Consider the following 25,545-nt stretch of genomic DNA (forward strand, 5'->3'; position numbering starts at 1 on the left):
TGACCTAATCTCAAACGTGTCATCCCATCACTTTTGCTGTGCACGGTTAGTTATGAGTGAGTCACTAATTCTAGCCCAAAGAGATCCCAGTTATGAAAAGACAATGACTTCAGTTTTTCTCGCTCTCTCTCACTCAGAGGGAGGGCATCTCCCATGTTGTGAGCTGCACAATGGAGAGGCCCACGAGACAAGGGACCGATGTCTCCATTTGCTCAAGGGAATGCGGATACATGAAGGCTTGAACCCCAGGATGTGGGGAGCGGTGGGGGCCAGCGGAGGGACTGCTACCTGCCATGTAGCTGTGACAGTGGCATTGCCTGAGCCTAGCACTGGGCTGAGTATGAGTAACCACTTCAGTTAAATCCTGTCATCCACCTAGTGAGCCAGGCATGATGATCACCTCTTTACAGATGACAATGCTGAGGCCGAGAGAGAGGTGATGGGTGTGACTTGCTCCAGGTCCCATTAGTCAGTGACCCAGCCAGGATTCAAACCCAAGCTCTCACCCAATCCCATGCCCCTTCTACCTCAACTGCCTGCCACTGATCACGTTCAGGTTAGATTCCTGCCTTCATCACCTACCAGCTGAGTGACAGTGGGCATGTTGTTTAACCTCTCAGAGACTTGGTATTCTCGCATGTAAAATAAAGATAATTCTCACCTCTTGGGGTTGTTGCAAGAATTCAACAACATCAGGGCACCTGGGTGGCTCAGTTGGTTAAGCGACTGCCTTTGGCTCAGGTCATGATCCCGGAGTCCCGGGATCGAGTACCGCATCGGGCTCCCTGCTCAGTGGGGAGTCTGCTTCTCCCCCTGACCCTCCCCCCTCTCATGCTCTCTCTCTCTCTCTCTCATTCTCTCTCTCTCTCAAATAAACAAATAAAATCTTTAAAAAAAATGAATTCAACAACATAATGTTTGAAAAGCACTTAGCACAATGTCTGGTGTATAATCAAAACCAGCGTTGTGCCCCATGAATCGGAGAGATAGAGGTGAGTTTACTATATCCATTTCCAGCCTGGTCTGGGAAGACAGTAAAATTTCAAAACCATAAGAAAAAAAGGATACCAAGATTGGAGAAAGTGTGGGACTGAAGGAAAAATACCTTGAAAGTTATAACTCAGTGAACAGAAGGCTCAGGAGTCTCTCTTCTCACAGACCTCAAGGGCAAGGAGAGGTCTTTTGGTCACATTTTTATGCGTGCAAATATTTTATGTGCAAATAGAAATTGGTTGGCTGTGGCATCTGGGGTGTATGTTCATGGGGGGGACATGAGGAGAGCCAAGGGGAAGGAAAATGAACTGTTGGCCAATTCCACAAAGATCAGAAGATGAAACTGGCCTCAAGATGCAGCTGAAGACATCACGGTTAGACCCAAGAAACTAGGCCTTCCCCCTAGAGATCATGAAAGAGCACCCGAGTCTAGGAAATCCATTTACCCTGAACCCCCGACCTTCTTTACTCTCCTGAGGCAAGCTTTCTCTTTGTAGAGAAAACTGGTGAGTGAAGATCTCCTAGGTGCTAAGAGCTCCTGAGAGAAAGAGGTGGGGCCCGGGATTGGCCTCTCCAACCCCCGAGACACGTCTTACTTTAAAAGCCTAAGCTGGGGGCACCTGGGTGGCTCAGTTGGTTAAGCGACTGCCTTCGGCTCAGGTCATGATCCTGGAGTCCCTGGATCGAGTCCTGTGTCGGGCTCCCTGCTCAGCGGGGAGTCTGCTTCTCCCTCTGACCCTCCCCCCTCTCATGCTCTCATTCTCTCTCTCAAATAAATAAATAAAATCTTAAAAAAAAATAAAAACTAAAAAAATAAAAACCTAAGCTGGGGGCACCTGGGTGGCTCAGTCATTAAGTGTCTGCCTTTGGTTCAGGTCATGATCCCAGGGTCCTGGGATCGAGCCCCGCATCAGGCTCCCTGCTCAGCGGGAAGCCTGCTTCTCCCTCTCCCACTCCCCCTGCTTGTGTTCCCTCTCTCGCCGCTATGTCTCTCTCTGTCAAATAAATAAATAAAAATCTTTTTAAAAAATAATAAAATAAATAAAAGCCTAAGCTGTGACTTGCATCCCTCTGGATGTATGTATGGAATGATTAACAAATATTTTCTCCCCGTGGGTGTTATATAAGTTTTAATTAATTCCCTCCTGTCATCCGAGTCTCTCTGTCTCCCTCAGGACTGCTTCCCACCTCCACAGCCCCCAGAGGCCTCTGCAACAGCAATTACCTGCTCCAAATGAGCACGTCTCCGTGAGCACAGCGGTAATCTCAGCCACATAGTTCCACAATGACTTTTGTCCCTCAACATTTGAAAAAAGGAAAAAGTTGGCAGCTTAGCAATGAATAGAGCACTTCAGCAATTTCCTTTCATCATCTCTCGGTCCTCACACTGACAGGAGAGACAGGCCTAACAGGTGTTACTCCTGTGTTCCAGTGATGGGAAAACTAAGGAACCATGTGACTGCAACGTCACTTGTCTGACAAGAGTGGAACTGGGACTTGAAACCTAGAAGTCAAACCCCTGACTCCTGGTCCAGGACACCCTAAGGCAACCACCCAGTCCTGCCCATCATGGGGTCCCCTCTCCTACCAGCTCTGTCCCCACATCAGTTACGTGACCTCTGAAAGCCCAGCTCCTTCCAACACCAAGAGGCCACAGGGTCCCACACAGCAACCAGGAACAGCTGACCTCCTCTGAGAGGTCCCCTACTTCCTCCTGCCCTCACCACCGAGCCTGGCTTCTGGAACATGGACCAGTGCACCCTTTGGGGTTGATCATTGCTCCCTGCCCACAGTCTTCACCCTGCCCCTGTAACACCACCACAACTCCACCTGATTGTCTGCCTCCTCCCTCCCACCTCCATCCCAGAGCTACAGAGAAACTCACTAGCTCTATGTGTTAATATCCTGTCTTGGTTCTTATTGCACAGCATGAATAGCTCACCAGGACAGATCGAAAACCCCAAGATGGCAAAAACTAAATGTGGGAACAAAGGAAAGAAAGAGAAAGAAAGGAAATGTTTTTAAAAAGAAAGGTAAGGACGTAAGATGGAGCCAGGAACAAAACTAAAAATCCAAAATGTAAGACCTATGCCCTTCTTAAGGGTGAGCCACAAGTTTGGTCCAAACTGTTTAGCAGCCAATCCAAAAAGGAAAGTCTGATCAGTTCCAGAGTTCACAGTGTCCATGAGATAAAACAGAGACAGGCTACTCAGCACAGTAAAATTATTCTCAGAGCCAGAACCAGACAGAAATTTCACCCAAGGACAATCCTAGAGAGATGATTGTGGCTCACATCCTTGCATTGCCTTCAGAGTGAGTTACCCAGGATGGGTTCTAATAAGTGCCCTCAACACAAGGGAGGCCATCACACCAAAGGACCTCTGGCATTGTAGGAGAGGCGGGGTGCACCATGTACCCTGCTCTGTCTTGATAGAGCTTGATCTAGGGCAGATTTCTCAACCTTGGCTCTACTGATGATTGGGGCCAGATAATTCTTTTGGTGAATGCCCTGGGCATCGTAGCATGCTTCACAGCATCCCCGGTGTCTACCCACTAGATGCTAGGAGCACCCTTCCCCAAAATAGTGACAAACAAAATGTCTTCAGATACAGCCAAATGTCCCTTGGGGGACAAAAACCACTGAGAACCATCGATCCTACAGTAGAAATCATTGCTTTTATTTTCTTTTTATGTGGAGAGGCAGAGAAGGGACCCGGTTTCATTTTTATTATTTTTATAGCTTTATTGAGCTGTAATTTATACACCATAAAAATTCACTTATTTAAAATATGCAATTCAGTGGTTGTTTTTGTTTGTTTTTTAGTATATTCACAGGGTTGTGTAACAATCACCACTATCTAATTTTAGAATATTTTCATCATTTCAAAAAGTAACTCCATACCCCGAAGCAGTCACTCCCTGTTCTCCTTCCCTGCCCCCCCCAAGCCCTCCCACCTCCCCACCTCTGGCAACAAGTAATCTGATATCTCTCTTATGGATTTGCCTGTTTTGGACATTTTATATAATAGAATCATGCAAAGTATGGTTTTTTGTGCCTGGTTTCTTTCATTCAGCATAATTTTTTCAAGTTTTGTCCATATTATTAGTACTTCAATCCTTTTTATTGCCAAATAATATTCCATTGTATGGAGATATCATATTTTATTTATTCATTCATCAGTTTATAGACATTGGGTTGTTTACACTCTGGGGCTATTATTAATAATTCTGCTATGAACTTTCATGTAGAAGCTTTTGTGTGGACATTTGGTTTTAACTCTCTTGGGTATATACCTAAGAATGGAATTGTTGGGTTTTATGATAGCTCTAAGTTTAGTATTTTGACAAGTTGCCAGTTTTCCAAAATAATTGCACCCTTTTATATTTCCACCAGCAATTAATGATAGTTCTAATTTCTCCACATCCAGCACTTGTTGGTTGGTTTATAGTGTTGTTCATACCTTCTATTTCTCAGTTGATCTTCCTCCTAGTTGTTCTATCCATTATTGGAAGTGGAGTGTGGATGTCTCCAGATATTACTGCTCAGCTGTCCATTTCTGCCTTCAGTTCTCCAGGTTTGGCTTCCTGTATTTGTTGTTGGGTTGCTCTACTGATACCAGGCAAAAATAGAGGTTAAAACAGAAGTTATTACCAGAGATAAAGAAGAACATTTTCTGGGGATACAGGATTCACTCTATAGTGAAGGAAATAATAAACATTAAGTTGAAATAAATGAAGTAGGAATTTTTAAAAATAGAGAAAGTCAGCAAAACAAAAAGTTAAGTCTTTGAAAAGATCAACAAAATTGATAAACTTTCAACTAGACTGACCAAGAAAAAGAACAAAAGTATTGGGACGCCTGGATGGCTCAGTCCATTAAGCGTCGTCTGCCTTCGGCTCAGGTCATGATCCTAGGTACCTGTGATCGGGTCCCGCATCGGGCTCCCTGCTCGGCGGGGAGTCTACTTCTCCCTTTGCTTTCCACTCCCCCTGCTTGTGCGCACACGCACTTTCGATCTCTCTGACAAATAAATAAATAAAATTGTTAAAAAACAATTTAAAAAAATAAAAAAGATTATAAGAGAATACTATGTTTCCAACATTAGGCCTCCCTTGGCAATCCTATTTATGGCTTTTTTTTTCTTTTCCTTGTAGGTGGGCCATACTCTCCTGTTTCTTTGCATGTCTCAGTTTTTGGTTGAAAACTGGACATTTTAAATAACTTTATATGGCAGCTCTAAAAATTGGATTCCCACATCCTTGGGGATTTTTGTTGTTGCTGCTTGTTATCGTTGTTTATTTTGTGACTTTCCTGGACTAATTCTATAAAGTCTGCATTCTTTGTTACATATGGCCACCTAAGTCTCTGCTTGGCTAGCTTAGCAGTGAGCTAATGATCAAACAGAGATTTCTTTAAGTGCCTTGACCATTGAATCTCCCCGCTTTGCTGAGGAGTTGTGTGTGTATTGCAGCCTGCCTTTGATTGTCCAGCAGTTTACAACTCCCACTTAGTCTTCATTTCCGGCTTGTATAGAGTCCCTAGGTCAGCCAGAGGTGAGAGATGTGCAGCTGTGTACCTTGCATTCTAGACCCTCAGATTTTCAAAGCCCCCTATCGACATCCCCAAATTCTCCTTTCAAGATTTTAGCCAGCCTCTTGTTTGCCCCACAAGATTGCCACATTAAGCAGCAGCAGTTTTTAAATATTGCTAACCACTGCCCTCAAGGTAGGGATTTCTTCACTGAGCAAATAAAGAGAAGCCCTAGGGCTTTCCCAGGGATCTTTCAGACAAGTCAAATAGTGACAATTCTCTGGGAACAGCTCTTTAGGGAACTCAAGCCCATTTTACCCCTTCCAGTAGCTGCTAGGATTCTGGGTTTTGCAGTGTGGATCCAAGGCCGGTGGTTTCAAAGCCACGTGGAGCTAGGGAAAGAGGATAAGAATAGGGCAAGTTAAAACACCACAAAACTCACTGTTCTCATAAGATTCCGCCATTTTTCTTTTTAAAAAAATGTGCTCTTTGGGTTGTAAGCCTTTGGTTAATTTCTAGAGTTCTGAAATACTTGATTTTGACAATTTTCATCAGTGTTCTTATTGCTTTTATGCAAAAAAATGTTTTCAGAGGTCTTTATTCCATCCTTCCAGAAGTGCTTCTTCCTGCTCTTAGTTTTTTTTTTTTAAGATTTTATTTATTTATTTGAGAGAGAGAGAATGAGAGACAGAGAGCACGAGAGGGAAGAGGGTCAGAGGGAGCAGCAGACTCCCTGCCGAGCAGGGAGCCCGATGTGGGACTCGATCCCGGGACTCCAGGATCATGACCTGAGCCGAAGGCAGTCACTTAACCAACTGAGCCACCCAGGTGCCCTTCCTGCTCTTAGTTTTAATCACACTTCCTTCATAGTACCCTGGGGTCTCAGAAAGGGGTGGGTCCTGAAGAAACAATGGAACCAAAAAAGACTTCAAGGACTTCAGGTCTGCTTTTTGCCAGATCCCAGAGTGGTAAAACCTCAGGATGAGCCCTCTGTTTCCCCACGACCATGTTTTTGGGGGCGTGGGGGTGCAATAGCCATGTTGGGAGACCAGGGCCAGCGCTGACAAGAGTGCTTCAGTAGCCGGGCAGGACTGGAGCTGCTGGGATGAGCGAGGAGTGAGTCACCAGCTTTTGTGATATTAGTAAGTTGGTCCATAAGACTAGCACTCATGGTTTTTCCATTGTTTTAGTGCCTATGTTGCAAGGGGAAACATACAGAACCATGAGTAACTTTCTACAATTGTCATAACTGACTTCACATTCTATCTACAACCTGGATGTAGCAGGCAGGGCCACTCAGAGACTGAGAAGAGACTATTCGTCTTCATTTTCCAGGCTCTGGGTACATTAAAAAATAAAGAAATGTCAGAACACAGTTATTAAAATATTGGTATATTTTAGATATTTATTTTTAACCAACCAAAACTTTGAACACAACTAATAAACACAAAGACAATGTGACCTCATTTGGCAATAAGGGAAACACTATACTTGAAGCCCTTCATGGATACAAGGCCCAGGCCCTGCAGTTTTCCTGGTTTCCCTAGTAATAACGCTCCTCCTTTCTGGGCTACTGGGGAGTTCTTTGCTTCCCAGTGGGAGGGAGTGAGGATTCAGATAAATCAACTTCAAGTTCTCTCTTGCTAGAAGAGCCACCTACAGCTCAGTAGATCAAAGTGGTAGCTCCTCCTCACAAACCCAAGGAGGTGAGAAGTGCATCCTCCCCGACTCATGGCTGCAACTCAGCCCCTAATCATGTCCTCCTGCCTCTCTGGGCTTCCCCAGGAGAAAAAATCATCCCCTGTGTTCTATTGGAGCACTATACCACTCTGTAAGAGGGAACTATTAAAGAACAGTCCAGAAGAAGACTAGAAGAGATGCCACTCCCTTGTATCATACAAGCAAAAGAGTCCTTATAGACCCTTGGGGCACCTGGGTGGCTCCGTCATTAAGCGTCTGCCTTTGGCTCAGGTCATAGTCCCAGGGTCCTGGGATCGAGTCCCACAACAGGCTCCGTGCTCGATGAGGAGCCTGCTTCTCCCTCTGCCTGCCACTCCCCCTGCTTGTGTTCTCTCTCGCTGTGTCTCTCTCTGTCAAATAAATAAATAAAATCTTAAAAAAAAAAAAAGAGTCCTTATAGACCCAGATCCCCAGGAGAAAAGGATTTCTTGCAGACCCTTCCTCTCTCTCTACCCATGTTCAAACTTCAGATTTTAGCCAAATTTTAATAGAAACCCTCCTCTGTCCATATTTTACCAGATCCAAATTATTTCTGATTTCATGAATGAAGTAGACATTGTGTGCTGTAGCCAATTTCCTCACAGTTTACCTAATAAAAAGCAAGCATACCTCATCCTAGTGAGGATTAGTTTTTCTCCCAAATCAATAAAATCCACTTTTGTATTAGGAAAGCATATACTGGGGCGCCTGGGCAGCTCAGTTGGTTAAGCGTCCAACTCTTGATTTCCACTCAGGCCATGATCTCAGGGTCATGAGATCGAGCTCCACATCAGGCTCCATGCTCAGGGGGAGTCTGCTTGGGATTCTCTCCCTCTCCCTCTGCCCCTCCCCCCTGCTCATGCATTCTCTTGCTCTCTCTCTCGCAAACAAATAAATACGTAAAATCTTTTTTTTTAAAGGCATATATTGCCCTGATATTAAAATCTTGACCCTATTCCTTCCAAATGATAACCCTAACAGGACTGGGCTAAGGAACACTTGCCTTCTTCCCAAGCCTGCAGTATCTCTACTTGGTCACTCAGCCCTCCCAGGCGAGGTGCAAGGTCCAAATTCTGATCCACAGCTCTCTTCCCTGACGGAAGGAAAGGGCAGGTGTCAAGACTTCACACACATCACGGTGTGCATTCTAACACATATCTGATGGCTTCCATGATTTTTGCTGTGAAATACCAAAACATCACATGTGAATACAAGAGAGTAGACGCAGGAGTCACACAACAAATATATACAACAGGAAGAGCACACCTGGGTGCTGGGAGGCCCCCGCGACCTGCCACCCCACCACCTGCTCCCTGTGAGTTGTCCTTAGGACCAGAGACTGAAGATGAAAGCCTGCCAGCCGCAGGATAAAGCAGGACATTTTCGCACAGCCACCTCTTTAGAAGGTAAATTATTGCTTTGGGTTAAGAATGTTGTTTACGCTCAACATTCTGACCCTTACTCCAAGCCTGCACCTCGCCCCATTCCTGAAGCTGAGCGCCCAGCCCCGGTCCCTGCCCCAAACCCAGGAATGGGCTCATCTGATCCTCTGGCCCTGACCATTGCTCACTGACCAGGCCCCGATTGTCTCACCCACCAGTTCCATCCAGGTCCTCCTGCCTCCCTGCCTAATCCTGGCCAGACTCCATTTGGTCCTGTTTACCCAAGCCCAGTGGCCAGCCCCCGACAGCTCCTGTTTGGCCCCACCTCTGAGGGGCTCAGTCTCTAGACCTGACTATGTGAGCACAGCTGCTAGATAGAGTCCATTGCCACCACTCCTCCCTGAGGTCAAGCTCTGGAATGTCCAGCCAAGCCCTACACGGCACTACTTCCTGGAGGAGCGAGAGCGACTAAGGATCTGAGCTCACAGGCTTCAGACCCCTTTTCAGACAATAAAGTGGTTTCTTAAGATAGTGCTTCTCAAACTTGAATACACGTAGGAATGACCTGGGTGATGCGGGAGAGCTAGATTCTTGTCTCATGGAATCGAAGAATGAATCTCACTGACAAAGGAGAGTGAATAAAGCGATAAAAGTTTATTAAGTGAATACACAGAAAAACCTCTCAAGAGTGAGAGGGGTCCAGACAGGGTTGCCAAGGAGAGCCTTTAGGGTTGGTCTTTTATAGAAAGCCAACTAGGGAACTGAAATCCTTTTAACATCTCTATTGATATCACCACTCAGCAAGGACTAGTGATAACACCTTCAGTGGCCCACCTCCTTTTCAGGGTCTGCTTATTCTTTGTTGGTCACAGGTGATTATCATAAAAAAGACACCCACCCCCCCATGCCTAGGGCAGGGTGGTCCGGTTTGTTCCCTTATCTCTGGTTTTCCCACACCTCCACATTTTGGGGATTTCTGTGAGCCTGGTCACATAGTCCTCTATCTATCTCTCCCTACCTAGCCCCATCTGTCTCTTACTCTTGGGGACCTGGTTAAAATGCAGATTTAGATTCAGCAGGTCTGGGGTGGGGCCCAAGACTGCAATTCTAACAAACACTCAGGTGAAGCCAATATTGTTGGTCCAGGGACTACACTTTGAGTAGCAAATTTCTAAATATTAATTATTACCATTTTGCAAAATAAAAAAAAATATTTCACAGTAACAACAGTCCTGATGTCACCAAGGGAAGAGGAGAAATTGTTCCCCTGAAGTTTGCTCCAGCCCACAGAATTTGGAGTCTGTCCCATGCATATTTTGCACTAACCATATGCAATACTGCTTTGAATTTCACATAAAAGTTTCCTATATATTGTGATGAGCACTGGGTGATGTATGGAAGTGTTGAATCACTACATTGTACACCTGAAACTAATATTATACTATATGTTAACTAACTGAAATTTAAATAAAAACTTGTTTAAAAAGTTTCCTATATGGGGGCCCGGGTGGCTCAGTCGTTAAGCGTCTGCCTTCAGCTCGGGTCGTGATCCCGGGGTCCTGGGATCGAGCCCCGCATCGGGCTCCCTGCTCAGCGAGAGGCCTGTTTCTCCCTCTCCCTCTGCCTGCAGCTCCCCCTGCTTGTACTCTGTTTCTCGCTCTCTCTCTCTCTATCAATAAATAAACAAAATCCTTAAAAAAAGTTTCCTATATGTGTGTTTTGTTCACTACTTATACACATGTTTCCTTTAGAGCATTCATTCATTCTGCAAACAATATTGACTATTACTGTGTTGGGGCTAGAGGAACATATAAGACGTAGTCCTGTGCCCCATAAGCCAAAGGAGACAGACACGTAAATAGATATTTTTGGCACAATATGGTAAGTACAATAGTATCTGTATATAGTGTGAGGGAACAGAGGCCCAGGACAGTATCAGAATTAGGGAGTCAGCAGGAAAGCCGTTCTGGGCAAAGGAGAGCCTGAATGAATCTAACAAAGAGAAGGAGTAAGCTAAGTGAGGTGTAGGGGACCCGCCTGGCAGAAGCTCCAGTATGAAAGAGCTGGCTAGCAGGGGAACTGCACACACTTGGGATTGTCAAAGCACATTAACAAAGGAGAAGGCCTCAGAGAAGAGGCTGAGATGTCGACCAGGGGCTGATCACAGAAGGCCTTCTGCCATAGTAAGCAGCTTGGACTTTACCCTCTGGATGACAATTAGGAAACAATTCAGATTTTTAAATAAGGGCATGGCATGGTGATGTTTGTTTTAGGTGAATCATGTTTGAGGACTGCGTGGAGAACGGATGTGAAGGTGACAAAACTAGGCAGCTGTTTTCATGGTCCAGAAACCAGATGATATGGGTCTGAATTTACCGCACTGGCGGTTGGGATAAGAGAGAGGAGACAGATTGAAGGTTGAGAAGGTATTTGGAAGTACACGGCAAGATTTAGTGATGAATTGAATGGGGACGGGGGTGAGAGAACAGGAGGGTGAAGAATGGCTCCTAGGTGCTTGGCTCGGGGGAATTACAATGTATCCAACCAAATCAGAAAGGACAGGAAGAGCTGCTGGTTTGGAGTTCCAGACCAGAACCCACCTCTATGCTAATGCGTCTCCAATATTTATCTCTAGCCTAAAATGCTCTTCAAAATTCCAGATTCACATATTTAACTGCTCACTGGACATATCACCTCCAAATCAGCATGCCAAAACCAAATTCACTGTCTTAAAAAAAAAAAAAAGTCCTTATTCTGGTAAATTGCCTCCAGTGACTAGAGTCAAAAGTCTGAGTAATCTGTTAAGAATTATAAATGTTTACAGGGCATCTGGGTGGCGCAGTCAGTTAAGTATCTGACTTCAGCTCAGGTCATGATCTCGGGATCCTGGGATCGAGCCCCACATGGGGCTCTCAACTCGGTGAAGAGTCTGCTTGTCCCTCTCCCTCTGCCCCTCCCCCCACTCATGCTCTCTCCATCCCTCTCAAATAAATAAATAAATCTTTTTAAAAAATAAATATATAGATAAATGGTGGTTGCTACGGGCTCATGAGAAGTTATTAACAGGCATGGAGATTCAGTTGGGAAAATCAAAAAATTCTGGGGACGGGGCGCCTGGGTGGCTCAGTCAGTTAAGCGTCTGCCTTCAGCTCAGGTCATGGTCCTGGAGTCCTGGGATCGAGTCCCGCATCGAGCTCCTTGCTTAGCGGGAAGTCTGCTTCTCCCTCTCCCTCTGCCTGCCGCTCCCCCTGCTTGTGCGTCTCTCTCTGTGTCAAATAACTGGGTAAAATCGTAAAAGAAAAAAAAAAAAGACAAGTTCTGGGGATGGAAGGTGGCAATGATTGCACAGTAATGTGAATGGGAATGAAATTAATGCCGCTAACTATACACTTCAAATTGATTTAAATGGTAATGTTTATATTACACATATTTTACCAAAATTTTGTAAATGAAAAATAAAATGCTACTTCTTACCACCTCCTTCATAAATCTCCTCTCTGTCCCCACTATTGTTCCATGTTTCATTATCCCTTCTCTAGACCACTGTAAATCATCTCTTTTTTTAACTCTTTTTTAATTTTTATTTATTTCTTTAATTCCAGTTTCAGGTGTATAATAAAGTGATTCAACAATTCTATAGATTACTCCATGCTTGTCACGGTAAAAGTACTCTTAATCCGGTTTTTTGTTTGCCTCTTTTTTTCTTTGTTCATCTGTCTTGTTTCTTAAATTCCCCATATGAGTGAAGTCATGTGATATTTGTCTTTCACTGACTTATTTCACTTATACCCTCTAGGTCCATCCACGTTGTTACAAATGGCAAGATCCCATTCTTTTAAACGCTGAGTAATATTCCACTGTGTGTATATATATATATATATATATATATATATATATATATATATATAACAGCCTCTTTACCGACTCATCTATCTTTGGAAACTTGAGTTGCTTCTATATCTTGGCTATTGTAAATAATGCTACAATAAACAGAGGGGCACATATGCCTTTTGAATTACAGGGTTTTTTTTCTTTGGGTAAATACACAGTAGTAGAATTACTGGATCATATGGTAGTTCTATTTTTAATTTTTTGAGGAACTTCCATACTGTTTTCCAAAGTGACTGCACCAGTTTGCATTCCCACCACCAGTGGACTAAGATTCCTTTTTCTCCACATCCTCACCAACATTTTTTTTCCTTAGGTTTTTTATTTTAGGCATTGTGACAGGTGTGAGATCATATCTCATTGTGGTTTTGATGTGCGTTTCCCTGATGATGAGTGATGTTGAGCATCTTTTCATGTGTCTTTTGGCCATCTGGATGTCTTCTTTGGGAAAATGTCTATTCATATCTTCTGCCTTTTTAATGGGATTATTTGGGGGGTTTTGCATTGAGTTGTGTAAGTTCTTTTTTTTTTTAAGATTTTATTTATTTATTTGACAGAGAGAGACAGCGAGAGCAGGAACACAAGCAGGGGGAGTGGGAGAGGGAGAAGCAGGCTTCCCGCCAAGCAGGGAACCCGATGTGGGACTCGATCCCAGGACCTTGGGATCATGACCTGAGCCAAAGGCAGACGCCTAACAACTGAGCCACCCAGGCGCCCGAGTTGTATAAGTTATGTATTTTGGATATTAACCCCTTATAGGATATATCACTTGCAAATATCTTCTCCCACTCAGTGGGTTGTCTTTTTGTTTTGTTATGGTTTCCTTTGCTGTGAAAAGCTTTATATTTTGGTGTCGCCCTGATAGTTTAAGTTTGCTTTTGCTTCCCTTGCCAAAGGAGATATATCTAGAAAAATGTGTTTTTACGGCTGATGTCAATGCAAATCATCTCTCAGCTGGTCTCCCAGTCTTTTTCCTGTAAATGCAGTCATCAGAGAGATGCTTCCAACTAGCCATCAGACCATCTGACTCCTTCCCATTTCCTATAGGATAAGATCCAAACTCCTTAGGTTGGCAGATAAGACCCTCAATGATACAGACATTTCTCAATGAAATGGACGCTTTCTCAGTGATGTAGACCTTTTATTCATCCATCCAATAAATATGTGTTGAGTGATCTCTGAGACTGACACTAGAAATGGCCCTGAGTATATATGGCAATGAAGAGGAAAATACGCTTTCTGACAATGTATAGTTAATTCAGTAGAGGAAACCCCAGGCTTTAAATTATTGACAAAATTTTTCAATTATAAATTGTAATAAAAACTATTTGTTTTTATTGATCACACATGTTTTTGATGCTGGCTGGGTCCAAGGACCAGAGGGAGGAGGGAGTCACTCAGGACCAGCCAAGAGGGTCCTTGGCTTCGCACAGGATGCAAATCAAATACAAGCTGAGAGGAAGTGAGAGTAGTTTATTGAAGACATAGAGAGAGTGTAGATACACCCAGAGAGTCTGGGAGACTGGGAAAGGAAAGAAGAGTGAGTCTCATCTTTGCTTGGGGTCCTGGGTTCTTGTTGAGGATTGGGTCCTGATGTGTCTTCTCAGGCATCCAGGAACAAAGACAGGTGTTTAGGTGTCCTCCATGAGTCACTTACACCCTGCAGCCCGGGATCTTGGCAAGTCACTGGTCTTGGAAAATGTTTCTGACAACCTCACCCAGTCCCTTCTTAGATGTTATCTATTGTGCTGGAAGAGTCAAAAGACATCATTAACTCCTTGACCTTTACAAGGAGAACATACCTTATCTGTTCTATAAGGCTTGTGTAAGGGAGGGGTGTAGGTCCTAGCAAGAATAGAAGCAGGAAAGGGAACAAAAAAGCAGCTTTTCATGGGGTCCCTTTAGTTTATATCTGTCTCATTTTCAGTTTCTACTACTTGCCAGGCACCATACTAGGTGCTGGATATGTGATGATACAGGAAAAAAAGACATAATCCTTGCTCTTATGAAACTTATTGACAGAAACTAATTAGATAATAACAGCAACAAACAGTAATTACAAACTGAGCTAAGAGTTCTTGACCTAGATGGGGGAAGGGAAAGGATGCTTGCACTCTAAGACCTGAAAGGTTAGTAAAAGTTAAGTAAGCAGGAGGGAGGAGGGAACTGCTACAGAGAAAGAGAGCATAGTAGGCAAAGGAAATGACAAGCTCAAAGGCACTGAAGCAAAAAGAAGAGAGTGTGAGGAAGTGAAAGATTGTATAGCTCAAGCTTGGTGAGTGTGGGAGAATGGGGTGAAGTGGGCAGAGGCTAGATCTGCAGGGCTTTGGGCCACCATAAGGATTTTGGATTTTATGCTAATGGTGATGGGAATTCACTAAAGGATTTTAAGTAGGGGGTGGCAGTGGGGAGACCAGTTAGGAGGCTATCATAATGGGCCAGACAGACAAGAGTTGTGGCTTCCTCTGTGCCAGTGGAGAGGCTAGAAGGGCATAAAATAAAGATAAATCAGGAAGTAGAGCTGGCGGGACTTGGAGATAGCTTGGATATGGGAGTAAAGGAAAAAGAAACTCAAAAAATGAGTCCTAGGAATTATGTTAGACTTTTTCAGGTATGATAATATTCTGGTTATATTTTTTGTTACATATCTTTAAAGATATATATTAAAATATTTACAGATGAAATGACATGTCTAAGGTTTCCTTCAAAACAATATCCAGGGTGGAAGGGGGAAGGATATGGATGGGGCAGGATTGACCATGGCCTGATGGTTGTGTTGGGCTGGAGGACGTATACATGGGGGTGCATGACTCTGCCAACTTTTGTGTGTATTCAAAATCTTCCATTATACAAAGTTTAGAAAGAGAGAAGAAGCAGAAGGAGGAGAAAGAAGAAGTGAGGGGGAGGGTGGTAAGGAAGCAGGAGAAAGAGAAGTAAAATAAGTCCTAGGTTTTTGCTTAAGCAACTGGGAAGCCGATGATGCCATTTTTTGAGATGGTGAGCAGAATGGGCAAAAGAGACTTGACAAGTACCATTTTGGACGCGTTAAGTGACACATCCAGCACACATCCTGGGGAATTTTTCAAGTAGGCAATTGGATATGCAAATCTGAATGAAACTCAGGAGAAAAGTCTGCATTAAAGAGATTAATATGTGAATAATTAAGCCCATAAAAATGGATGAAATTACTTAATGAGATAATGTAGACAGAGGGAGACATAAGGCTAAACCTAAAGAAACAAAATCTAGAGGTTGAGTAGATAAGAAAGACCTAAGAAAGGAGTCTGAGAAGGAACAGCCAAGAGTGTTGAAAACAAGAAGGCTCTGATGCTGGGGCAGCTCAGATGAACTAGTATTCCACGGAGGAAGTAGTAACCACCGGCGCCTGAGGCTGGTAAGAGGTCAAATAAGGTAAGAACAGGAGATAGTTTCTGGATCTGGCAATGTTCAAGTAAGATAAAAACAGTTTTTATTATGGCATTGGATTGAAGAGGGTGGAAGAGGGAATGGAAAGTGAGTAAATTGAGATAACACGAGCAAATGACTCAAGAAGTGTGACCATGGGGCACCTGCATGGCTCAGTCAGGTTCAGCATCTGACTCTTGATCACAGCTCAGGTCTTGATCTTAGGGTCTCAGCTCAGGTTTTGATCTCAGGGTCATGAGTTCAAGCCCTGCTTTGGGCTCCATGCTGGGCACTTACAAAAAAAAAAAAGAGGGGGGCACCCGGGTGTCTCAGTTGATTAAGCATCTGCCTTCGGCTTAAGTCATGATCCCGGGGTCCGGGGATCAAGCCCCACATCAGTCTCCCTGCACAGAAAGGAGGAGTCTGCTTCTCCCTCTGCCCCTCCCCCCGCTCATGCTCTTTTTCACTCTCTTGCCCTCTCTCTCTCTCTCTCTTTCGAATAAATAAAATCTTTTTAAAAAAAATAAAAGGGCATAAAAGAAGTATGGCTGTGAAGGAGATCTAGAGGATGGGGTGGTAGCTAAAGGGAGAAGTGAAGTCAAGAGGGTTGCTTTGTTATTAACCTGACATATATTAGAGATAATAAATGTAATTTATTACATTTAATAAATGTTGAAAGATCCATAGAGATAAATTATCTAAGAGAGAGGAAATAAAACTTAAGATTAAAATTCATGGCAGCATTGTTGGTAATGCCCAAGAAGCAGTAACAACCCAAACGAACATCAACTGATGAAAGCATAAACAAAATATAGTATATATATCTATACAATGGAATGTTGTTTGGACATAAAAAGGATGAAGCATTGATATGCTACAACATGGATGAACCTTGGAAATATTCTGCTAAATGAAAGAAGTCGGTCACAAAGGGCTAGAGTATGATTCCGTTTATATGAAATGTCCAGAATAGAGACAGAAACCCCTAGAGACAGAAAGCAGATTGGTGGTAATGGGGAGTTGGGAGAAATAGGGAGTGACTGTTAATAGGCACTGAGTTTCCCTCTGGAGTGATGAAATACTCTAAAATTGATTGTGGTGGTGGTTGCACAACTCTGAATATACTAAAAACCACTGAATTTCGTAATTTAAACTGGAGAATTTTAAGGTATATGTTTTTGTGAACTATATCTCAGTACAGTTTCAATGTTACGTGAAAAATCGGGACAGTAAGAGGGTATAAGATAGATAGAGAGAGATTAACCCTCAACAGGAATAACAACATGCCCTCCATTATAATAAGAGGAAGGAAAGATGGGAGAAGAGGCAGGTAATCTGTAGACCTCATGGTAGAAACTAAAGAAGTTCACACCTTCTTTATGATGACTTCTATCATAACGTATGATGTAAATTCATCAATGGAAAGTAAGGATAGGAGAGAGGTTTTAAGAGGACAGAGGATTTGGTACGAACATCCATCTCAATACTTATTTAACACTATTAAGTGTTTTTATCTCAACCCCGAAGTCCACATCATTCTCAATGGGTGTCTCAGTCAAAGTCCAGTCAGGCAAACAGAAATCAACTCTAATGCTTTCAAATCAGAAGAAACGTCATGTAGAGAACTGGCTAAAAATATATCAAATCCAAGGGGCTCATGGGTGGCTCAGTCAATGAAGCGAATGACTCGATTTCCGCTCAGGTCATGATCCCAGGGTCGTGGGATTGAGACCCATGTTGGGTCCTGTGCTCAGCAGGGAATCTGCTTGAGATTCTCTCTCTCTCCCTCTCCCTCTGCCCCTCCTCCCGCTCATGCACGCACTCTTTCTCTCTCTGTAAAATAAATATGTCTTTTAGAAAATATGTTAAACCAAAAACTTAATTTAAAAAAAATATATATATATATAGGGCACCTGGGTGTCTCAGTTGGTTAAGCATCTGCCTTCAGCTCAGGTCATGATCCCAGGGTCCTGGGATCAAATCCCGAGTCAAGTCAGGCTCCCTGTTGAGCTGCTCTTTCTCTATCTCTGTCTCTCTCTCTCTCAAATAAATAAATAAAAACAAAATCTTTTAAAAATATAGATACATATAGATATATATAAAACATACATATATGTTTTCCCCATGGTTTAAAACATATACATTTGTCCCCTTGGTTTAACATATATATATATATATATATTTCTGAGGGGAAAAATTAGGAAGTTTGGAGGGGCAAAAGGAATAAGGGATGATTCCCAGAGATCATAAGCAACTAACAGCCCGGGACTGGAGCCCACAAACCCTGCCGCTGTCCTGCCGACACTGTCACATGTTCTAGATCTGCCGAAGAGGGCAGAGCTGGAATGGTTGAAAAGGTGCAGCCTTTGGCTCAGGCTGATGGAATCCACTGCTGCTTTGGAACCACCACTGCCAAAAATGGCCACACTGGGCACATGGCAACAAAAATATGCCTTCTTCCTCTCACGGTCTGCTCTCCCTCCAGGGCTTACTATTGGCAGAACCCACAAAGAAGTTAGGAAGCAAGTGAGCCAGGTAAATGCAGGTTCTTAACTCCAGGAAATATAGAGCAGAGAATAAAAGGGTGGGTGAAAAGCTGAGAGAAAATAGATATAGCCCATGGGAAAGCATGTGGAGCAGTCCCATTAATTTCTGGAACAAGAAAAGGATTTAGTACCCATCCTACTATTTAACATTGTTCTAAGGAATTAGATAAAGCAATTAAGCAAGAGAAGGAAATAAAAGATATAAAAATTGAAAAGGAAGAGGTAAATTACTGTTACTGGCACGGATCGTGTTATGCTTAGAAAACCCAAAGAGGGGCGCCTGGGTGGTTAAGTGTCCAACTCTTGATTTCTGCTCAGGTCATGATCTCAGGGTCGTGGGATTGAGTTCTGTGTGGGGCTCCAGGCTCAGCAACGAGTCTGCTTCTCTCCCTCTGCCCCTCCCCTCACTCGCGCTCACTCTCTCTCTCTCTCTCTCTCTCTCTCGAAAATAAATAAATAAATCTTAAGAAAAAATTAAGAATCAAATTAAAAAATAATTATAAACAGTAAGAGCATTTAATAAGATGACTAGGTACAAAACTAATATACAGAAATAAAAACGATGAGACATATAAACAAATGGAAACCAGTTAGAAGATAAAAGTGAAGAAGAGACTTCCTTTTATATTAGTCAAAAAAAAAGTAATATAACTAGAAAGAAGCTTAAGAAATGTTCAGTATCTACATGAAGATATCTTTGAAATACTACTGATGGGACAAAAGAAGATATGAACAATTGGGGACACATAACATACTTTTGGACAAAAAGGTATGTCAATTCTCCCTAAAATATATTTCACATAATCCTAATAAATACCCAGAGCAAACATCATCCTCCATGATGATAGACTAAAAACTTTTCCTCTGAGATCTATTAGAAAAGGATACCTGCTTTCACCACTTCTGTTCAACACAGTGCTGGAAATTCTAGCCAAACAATGCAAGAAGAAGAAACAAAAGTCATCCAAATTGGAAAGGAAGAAGTAAAATTATCTTAAATGTAACTACATTACTTATTTAACACAGGGATTTTTGTCTCAACCCCAAAGCCCACATCATTCTTTTTTTTTTTTATTAACGTACAATGTATTATTTGTTTCAGGGGTACAGGCCTGTGATTCATCAGTCTTACAGCCCACATCATTCTTTCTTTTTTTTAAGATTTTCTTTATTTATTTGAGAGAGAGCATGAGAGGGGGGAGAGTCAGAGGGAGAAGCAGGCTCCCCGCCGAGCAAGGAGCCTGATGTAGGACTCGATCCCGGGACTCCAGGATCATGACCCGACCCGAAGGCAGTTGCTTAACCAACTGAGCCACCCAGGCGCCCCAGCCCACATCATTCTTAATGGGTGCTATGGAAAACAGCATGTTGGTTCCTCAAAAAATCAAACATAGAATTACGATATAATCCAGCATTTCTACTTCTGGGAATATATCCAAAAGAATTGAAAGCAGGGTCTCAAAGAGATATTTGTACACCTACGTTTGGGGGGGGGGGGTTAAGATTTATTTATTTATTTTAGAGAGAATGAGCAAGAGCATGAGCAGGAGGGGCAGAGAGAATCTGAAGCAGATTCTGAGGTGGGGTTTGATCCCACGACCCTGAGACCAGGGCCTGAGCCGAAATGAAGAGCCCAACACTTAACCACTGTGCCACCAGGCACCCCTGTATACCCACGTTTATAGCAGTATTGTTCACAGTAACTAAATCGTGAAAGCAACCCAAGTGTCCATTGATAGATGAATGGTTAAGCAAAATGTGGATATACATATAACAAAATATTATTCAGCCTTAAAAGGAAAGAAATTCTTCAATATGCTACAACGTGGATAACCTTGAGGACATTAGATTAAGTGAAATAAATCAGTCACAAAAAGACAAATACTGTATGATTCCATTTATAGGAGGTACTTAGAGCAGTCAAAATCATAAAGACAAAGTACAATGGTGGTTTCCAGGGATTGGGGGGAGGGGAGAATGGGGAGTCATTGTTTAATGGGATCGAGCCTGCTTCTCCCTCTGCCTGCTGCCCCCCCCGCTTGTGTTCTCACTCTCTCGCTCGCTCACTCTCTCAAATAAATAAAATCTTAAAAAAAAAAGAAAGAAGCCAGACAAAAAGTACATACTATAAGATTCCATTTATATAAAATTCTAGAGAATGCAAACTAATCTATAGTGACAGAGCAGACCAGTGGTTACCTGAGGTTGGGGATGAAAGAGGGAAGGATGGATTGCAAAAAGACGTGAGGAAACTCTCATGGTTGGTACACATGTTCACTGTGTTGAATGTGGTAATGGTTTCACAGATGTATTCGTATGTCAAAGCCCATCAAGCATACACCATAGCTATGTATGCTTTCTTATGCATAATTATACATCATTAAAACTCTACAAAGAGGGTATTAGGCTACAGCCCATTGAATAAAACAGGAAATCTGTGAGTCAATAATAATATGAATGAGTGAGTAGAGATGATAGATAGATGATAGATAGATAGATAGATAGATAGATAGATAGATAGATAGATAGATGATAGATAGATGGATAGATGATAGATGATTGATGATTGATGATAGATGATAGATGGATAATAGATGATAGATAGATGATTGATGATAGATAGATAGATGATAGATGATAGATGGATGATAGATAGATTGATTGATTGATAGATAAAAGATGCCTAACACCAAATGTTACTAGTGGAAGTGTAAATTGGAATAGCCACTTTGGAAGACTCTTGAGCAGTCTCTGCTAAACCCAATAAAGCAAGGTATTCAAGAGTGTGTACAATGTACTACCATTTGTGTAAAGAAAGAGGACCATGTAGACACATGTGTGTGTGTGCATCTAAATGTGGGATGGGTGTGTCATCTGCTATTTCGCAGATCATCTCCATCTCCAGAAAGATTCCAGGAAATTGCTATTGTGATGTTTGGTGCCTCCAGAGGGGGGATCTGAGTCATTGAGAGACTAAAGTGGAAGAGAGAATTTTCTCTCTAGTCCCTTTGTACCTCTTAAATTTTGTGCCATGTGAATGTATTACCTTTTCCAGAAAAGAGTTTAATGATTCTTTTAAAAGCAAAAAGAAACCTCTACAGAGCGACTTCTCTCTGACCTCACCTCCCACCACTTCTGCAGCTCACCCATTCTCCGCTAAACTGAGCTGCTCACCCATTCCAGAAAGGGGCAGGCGGCATCTGTCCATACACCTGCTTTTTCCTCTGCCGGGAACACCCTTCCTTTCCTATCCCCGCTCTGCAGAGCCTCTCTTGTCCCCGAGTTGGCTCGGCTACCCCTGACTCTTCACTACAGCAGAAAGGCACTCCGCGCCCACACCGTGTTCTGACTGGGCTTGGATCATTGCTACTTCCTCCGTGAGCTCCCCTGCTATGGGGAGAATTGCTGCCTCCCTTACAGTCACAACAGAAGCAAAGCCCAGAGAAGAATGTGTCTGACTGTGGGGTCACAGAACCTCTCACCTGACCAGCAGCACGGGGGCTGCCCCTGGCTCGGGCAGCTCTGTGGGGGAAAAGACACTTTCCTGAAATAGCTCATCCCTGCCTGACTCAAGAGTTGTCCCCACACCTCTTCTCTTAAGGCCCCCACCTACCGGAGCAGATCCACTGGTGGGTTTGACTGGAGGGCAGAGGCAGTGGGCTTTGACAGAGCACCCCTCTCAACCCGGGACTTTGTTTAAACTCAGTCTTCCCCCAGAAGCCATCAGTGGCCCTGGGAAATGCTACTCATGAGATTTTAGACTATTGTAATTTCCCTCTTGTATAATGCCAAGCTGTTGATTTTCTTTTTCCTATACAAAATTTCCTTTGGCCACTATGCAATTGGTGGGTAGCCTGTGGAACTGTCCGTGGGGAGCTTCCCCCAAGCTTCTGAGGGAGGCTTCAGCCAAAAGAGGAGCCACCGCATAATAATTTGGAGACTTTCTGCTAAGACGCCTGTCACCCCGAAGTCTGGTCTGCCTCCATTGTAGCCTGGGACCGAAGCGTCGGGAGTATGGTCCTGGGCTGTGAGGACAGCTAGGGTCACCTGCTTCCTGTCTTTCCCCACTCTCCTTAGATCACACGAATGTAGGAGCAGGGCGAGACCTTAGAAACTATGGAAGGCCCATCTAATCTCTCTTCATCTCCCCATTTTACAGTTGAGAAACTGGAGCCCAGAAAGGAAAAAGACTTGCCCAAAGAAACTCAGCAAGTTACAATGTTAGAACTAACTCTGGGACCTGGGCTTCTCCACGCTGCCATTTTCTCCCTTCTTTTCTTCTATTGCTGGGGCACTGTGATCTTGAACCAGTCAGTTGAAAAAATGCCTTTCTTTTGACCTGCAATCTCCCTTCTTCTCCTGACCAATCCGGCCTTCCCCTGAATCCTCTGTGCTGGGCTTCAATCTGGGGCAAAGGCATGTTACAGTTTACAGAGCCCTGGGGGTGTGCCAGGGGAACCCAACCAGATTTTCCAGCTTGCATAACCTGAACAGATCCTGGGGACAAAATGAGGCCAGCACATGCCCATGAGTCAGCTCTGTCCCAGCATTTGGCCCCCATGAAGCTGTGATCTGAGACCTGTCCCCCTTCGCCCTTCCCACTCCTCTCTGAAATGATCACACCCCTACCCTCAACTGGCAGCGCCCCAGAACTCAGGACACTAGCACCACTCAGGACACCGGCTCCCCCCACATAAAACTATGGGGCCAGAGTACCTGCGTCTTCTGCAAGCATTCCATGTACCCTTCATACACTGGCAAAGAGAAAGTTGACAAGTAGGACACAGGGAACAAAGTCCCATCGCAGAGGGCGGAGAGACTCCTGTCTAGGGCATGGGAGAGAGTGAGAAGGCCAGCGTCCCAACGGAAGCGCAGCTCCGAGCCGGCGTGTCATGGATGCCCTGGTGCACCTCCTGCAGCTGCTGGTCCTGCTCCTCACGCTGCCCCTGCACCTGATGGCTCTGCTGGGCTGCTGGCGGCCCCTGTGCAAAATCGGCTTGCCCTACCTGATGGCTGGGCTGACTGCCAAGTGCAACCGCAAGATGGGGAGTAAGAAACAGGACCTCTTTGGCCAGATAAAGGGGCTTATGGGAGCCTCCGGGAAGGTGGCCTTGCTGGAGCTGGACTGCGGCACCGGTGCCAACTTCCAGTTCTACCAAGTGGGCTGCAGGATCACCTGCCTGGACCCAAACCCCCACTTTGAGAGGTTCCTGACAAAGAGCATGGCTGAGAGCAAACATCTCCAATATGAACAGTTTGTGGTGGCTTCCGGAGCGGACATGAAAGGACTGGCGGATGGCTGCATGGATGTGGTGGTCAGGTGCTGTGCTCTGTGCAGAGTCGAAGGAGGGTCCTACAGGAGGTCCAGAGAGTGCTGAGGCCGGTGAGCAGCGCGGAGGGGGAACGGGCGTGGGGCAGGCAAACGCAGCGTTGGCCGCTCCAGGGTAGGGACTCCTGCGTGCTAGCACGTTAGACACCCATCCACCCCCACCTGCTGGGGAACAGTGAACATGACCGGGGCCTCGCTGGGGCAGAATAGGGTGCTGCGGAAGCCCACGGGAGATCCCCCTAACGCAGCAGTTGGGGGGGATAGAGAGAGGGGGGAGAGACACCTAAGGAAGTGATGTTTACACTGAGATCTGAGGGACTGAGCCGGATGTGGAGGAGTGGGGAAAATAAAAAAGGGTTCTAGATAGAGATATTAGAGGACATAGAATCTGTAAGATTTTGACCTGGGTGTGGAAAGGAGTTTAGAATGGTTTCCAAGTTTCTGGTATCAGTGACTGGTGGAGGGGAAGAAGGAGGGTAGAGGGAAGTGTCAGTTGCTGAAATGAGAGGAATGCATTTGGGACTCGTTGGGTCTGAGGTGCCACTGAGACAGGCAGGCAGAAAAGCCATAGAGGCTGAGGGAAGTCAGAGAAAGATGTGGCCTGCACGTAGAGATGTGGAAGTCACCAGCTTGTAGCTGGTAAATTCAGAGCACAGGGGTGCATGAGATCAACTAGAGAGGGTTCAGCAAGAAGAAAAGGGCTGAAAGAACCGCAGCATTAGTCACAAGTCAGGTGCAAGGTTTCCCCGGGATGTCAGCCACAGGATAAGGTTGGATGTATGTGTCTGAGTCTCAGAAGACAGCATCTCTGTACACATCTCTGGGTGAGATCTTTGCTCCTGTCTCTCCAGCTCCCCATCTGTCTGCCCTCGGCTAGGCTGTCCCCCCTGGCCATGATTTAAAGATCGCTCACCAGTCACCCCCACTTCTTTAGATGCGCTTTTGACTGGGCGGGTAGGAGCCAGGGGCTCCGGAGAAAGTCAGAAGCAGTGATGTGCTTCATGAACCTGCTGACCAGCAACCCCCGCCTCACCGAGAGGTCTGACCAGGCGTGGTCCGCGGGGTGGAGGTGAGGGCAGAGGATGTTGTAGAATGGAGCAAAGAAGGGACGCTAACTCTCTCTGCTCTCCCAGGGAGGAGTGTTCTTTTTCTGGGAGCGTGTGGCTGAGCCACGTGGCAGCTGGGCCTTCCTGTGGCAGCAAGTTTTAGAGCCCACCTGGAGGACGGCTGCTGCCTCACCAGAGACCTGGAAGGACCTCGAGAGCGCCCAGTTCTCTCAACTCCAAATGGAACAACATCCCCCTCCCTTCAGGTGGTTGCCTATCGGGCCCCACTTCATGGGAGAGGCTGTGAAATAACCCTTCCCGAGTCCTGCCTCCGGCCAGAGCAATCCCACCTACCACCTAACCTGTCTTCTACTGAGGGGGATCTAGGCAGAGAAGCCATTCCCCCCACCGCCCCTTTCTGCCCTCCCCCATCTCTGCCCCCGCGTCTAACTTCAGTCCTTCCTGCCAAAGTGAGAAGGCTCTATTCCTAACCTGACCACAGGGAGGAAAGCGATGTCTCGCCATGTCCTTGACTGCAAATCCCTAGACTGGGTCTCCCAATTTTTGCCCACCCGCTGCTAGGGCGGTTCCCTTGTTCCCATTAGTAAAGGTCCCCCTCCTCTTCATCTGAGACCACACCCATGTGCCCGTGCTGGGTCCCCCAGCCCTCCCTCCCATTACCACCTTTGTCCTGAGCTGTGGGGCT

At 44.7% G+C, this 25,545-nt stretch overlaps 1 protein-coding gene across 1 annotated transcript; it reads left to right on the forward strand.

Moving 5' to 3' along the window:
* Positions 1 to 23,231: 23,231 nt before the first annotated feature.
* On the forward strand, positions 23,232 to 25,535 carry TMT1B (thiol methyltransferase 1B). The gene is given in 3 exon segments (XM_028110870.2): positions 23,232 to 23,780; positions 23,783 to 23,847; positions 24,927 to 25,535. Coding segments are annotated over 3 exon segments (714 nt in total). The 5' UTR covers positions 23,232 to 23,356; the 3' UTR covers positions 25,152 to 25,535.
* The last annotated feature ends 10 nt before the right edge of the window (positions 25,536 to 25,545 follow it).

This window comes from Eumetopias jubatus, unplaced genomic scaffold, assembly GCF_037043125.1.
Source record: "Eumetopias jubatus isolate StellerSeaLion01/CBP00866 unplaced genomic scaffold, mEumJub1_p1.0 scaffold_8, whole genome shotgun sequence".
NCBI classification, from domain to species: Eukaryota; Metazoa; Chordata; class Mammalia; order Carnivora; family Otariidae; genus Eumetopias; species Eumetopias jubatus.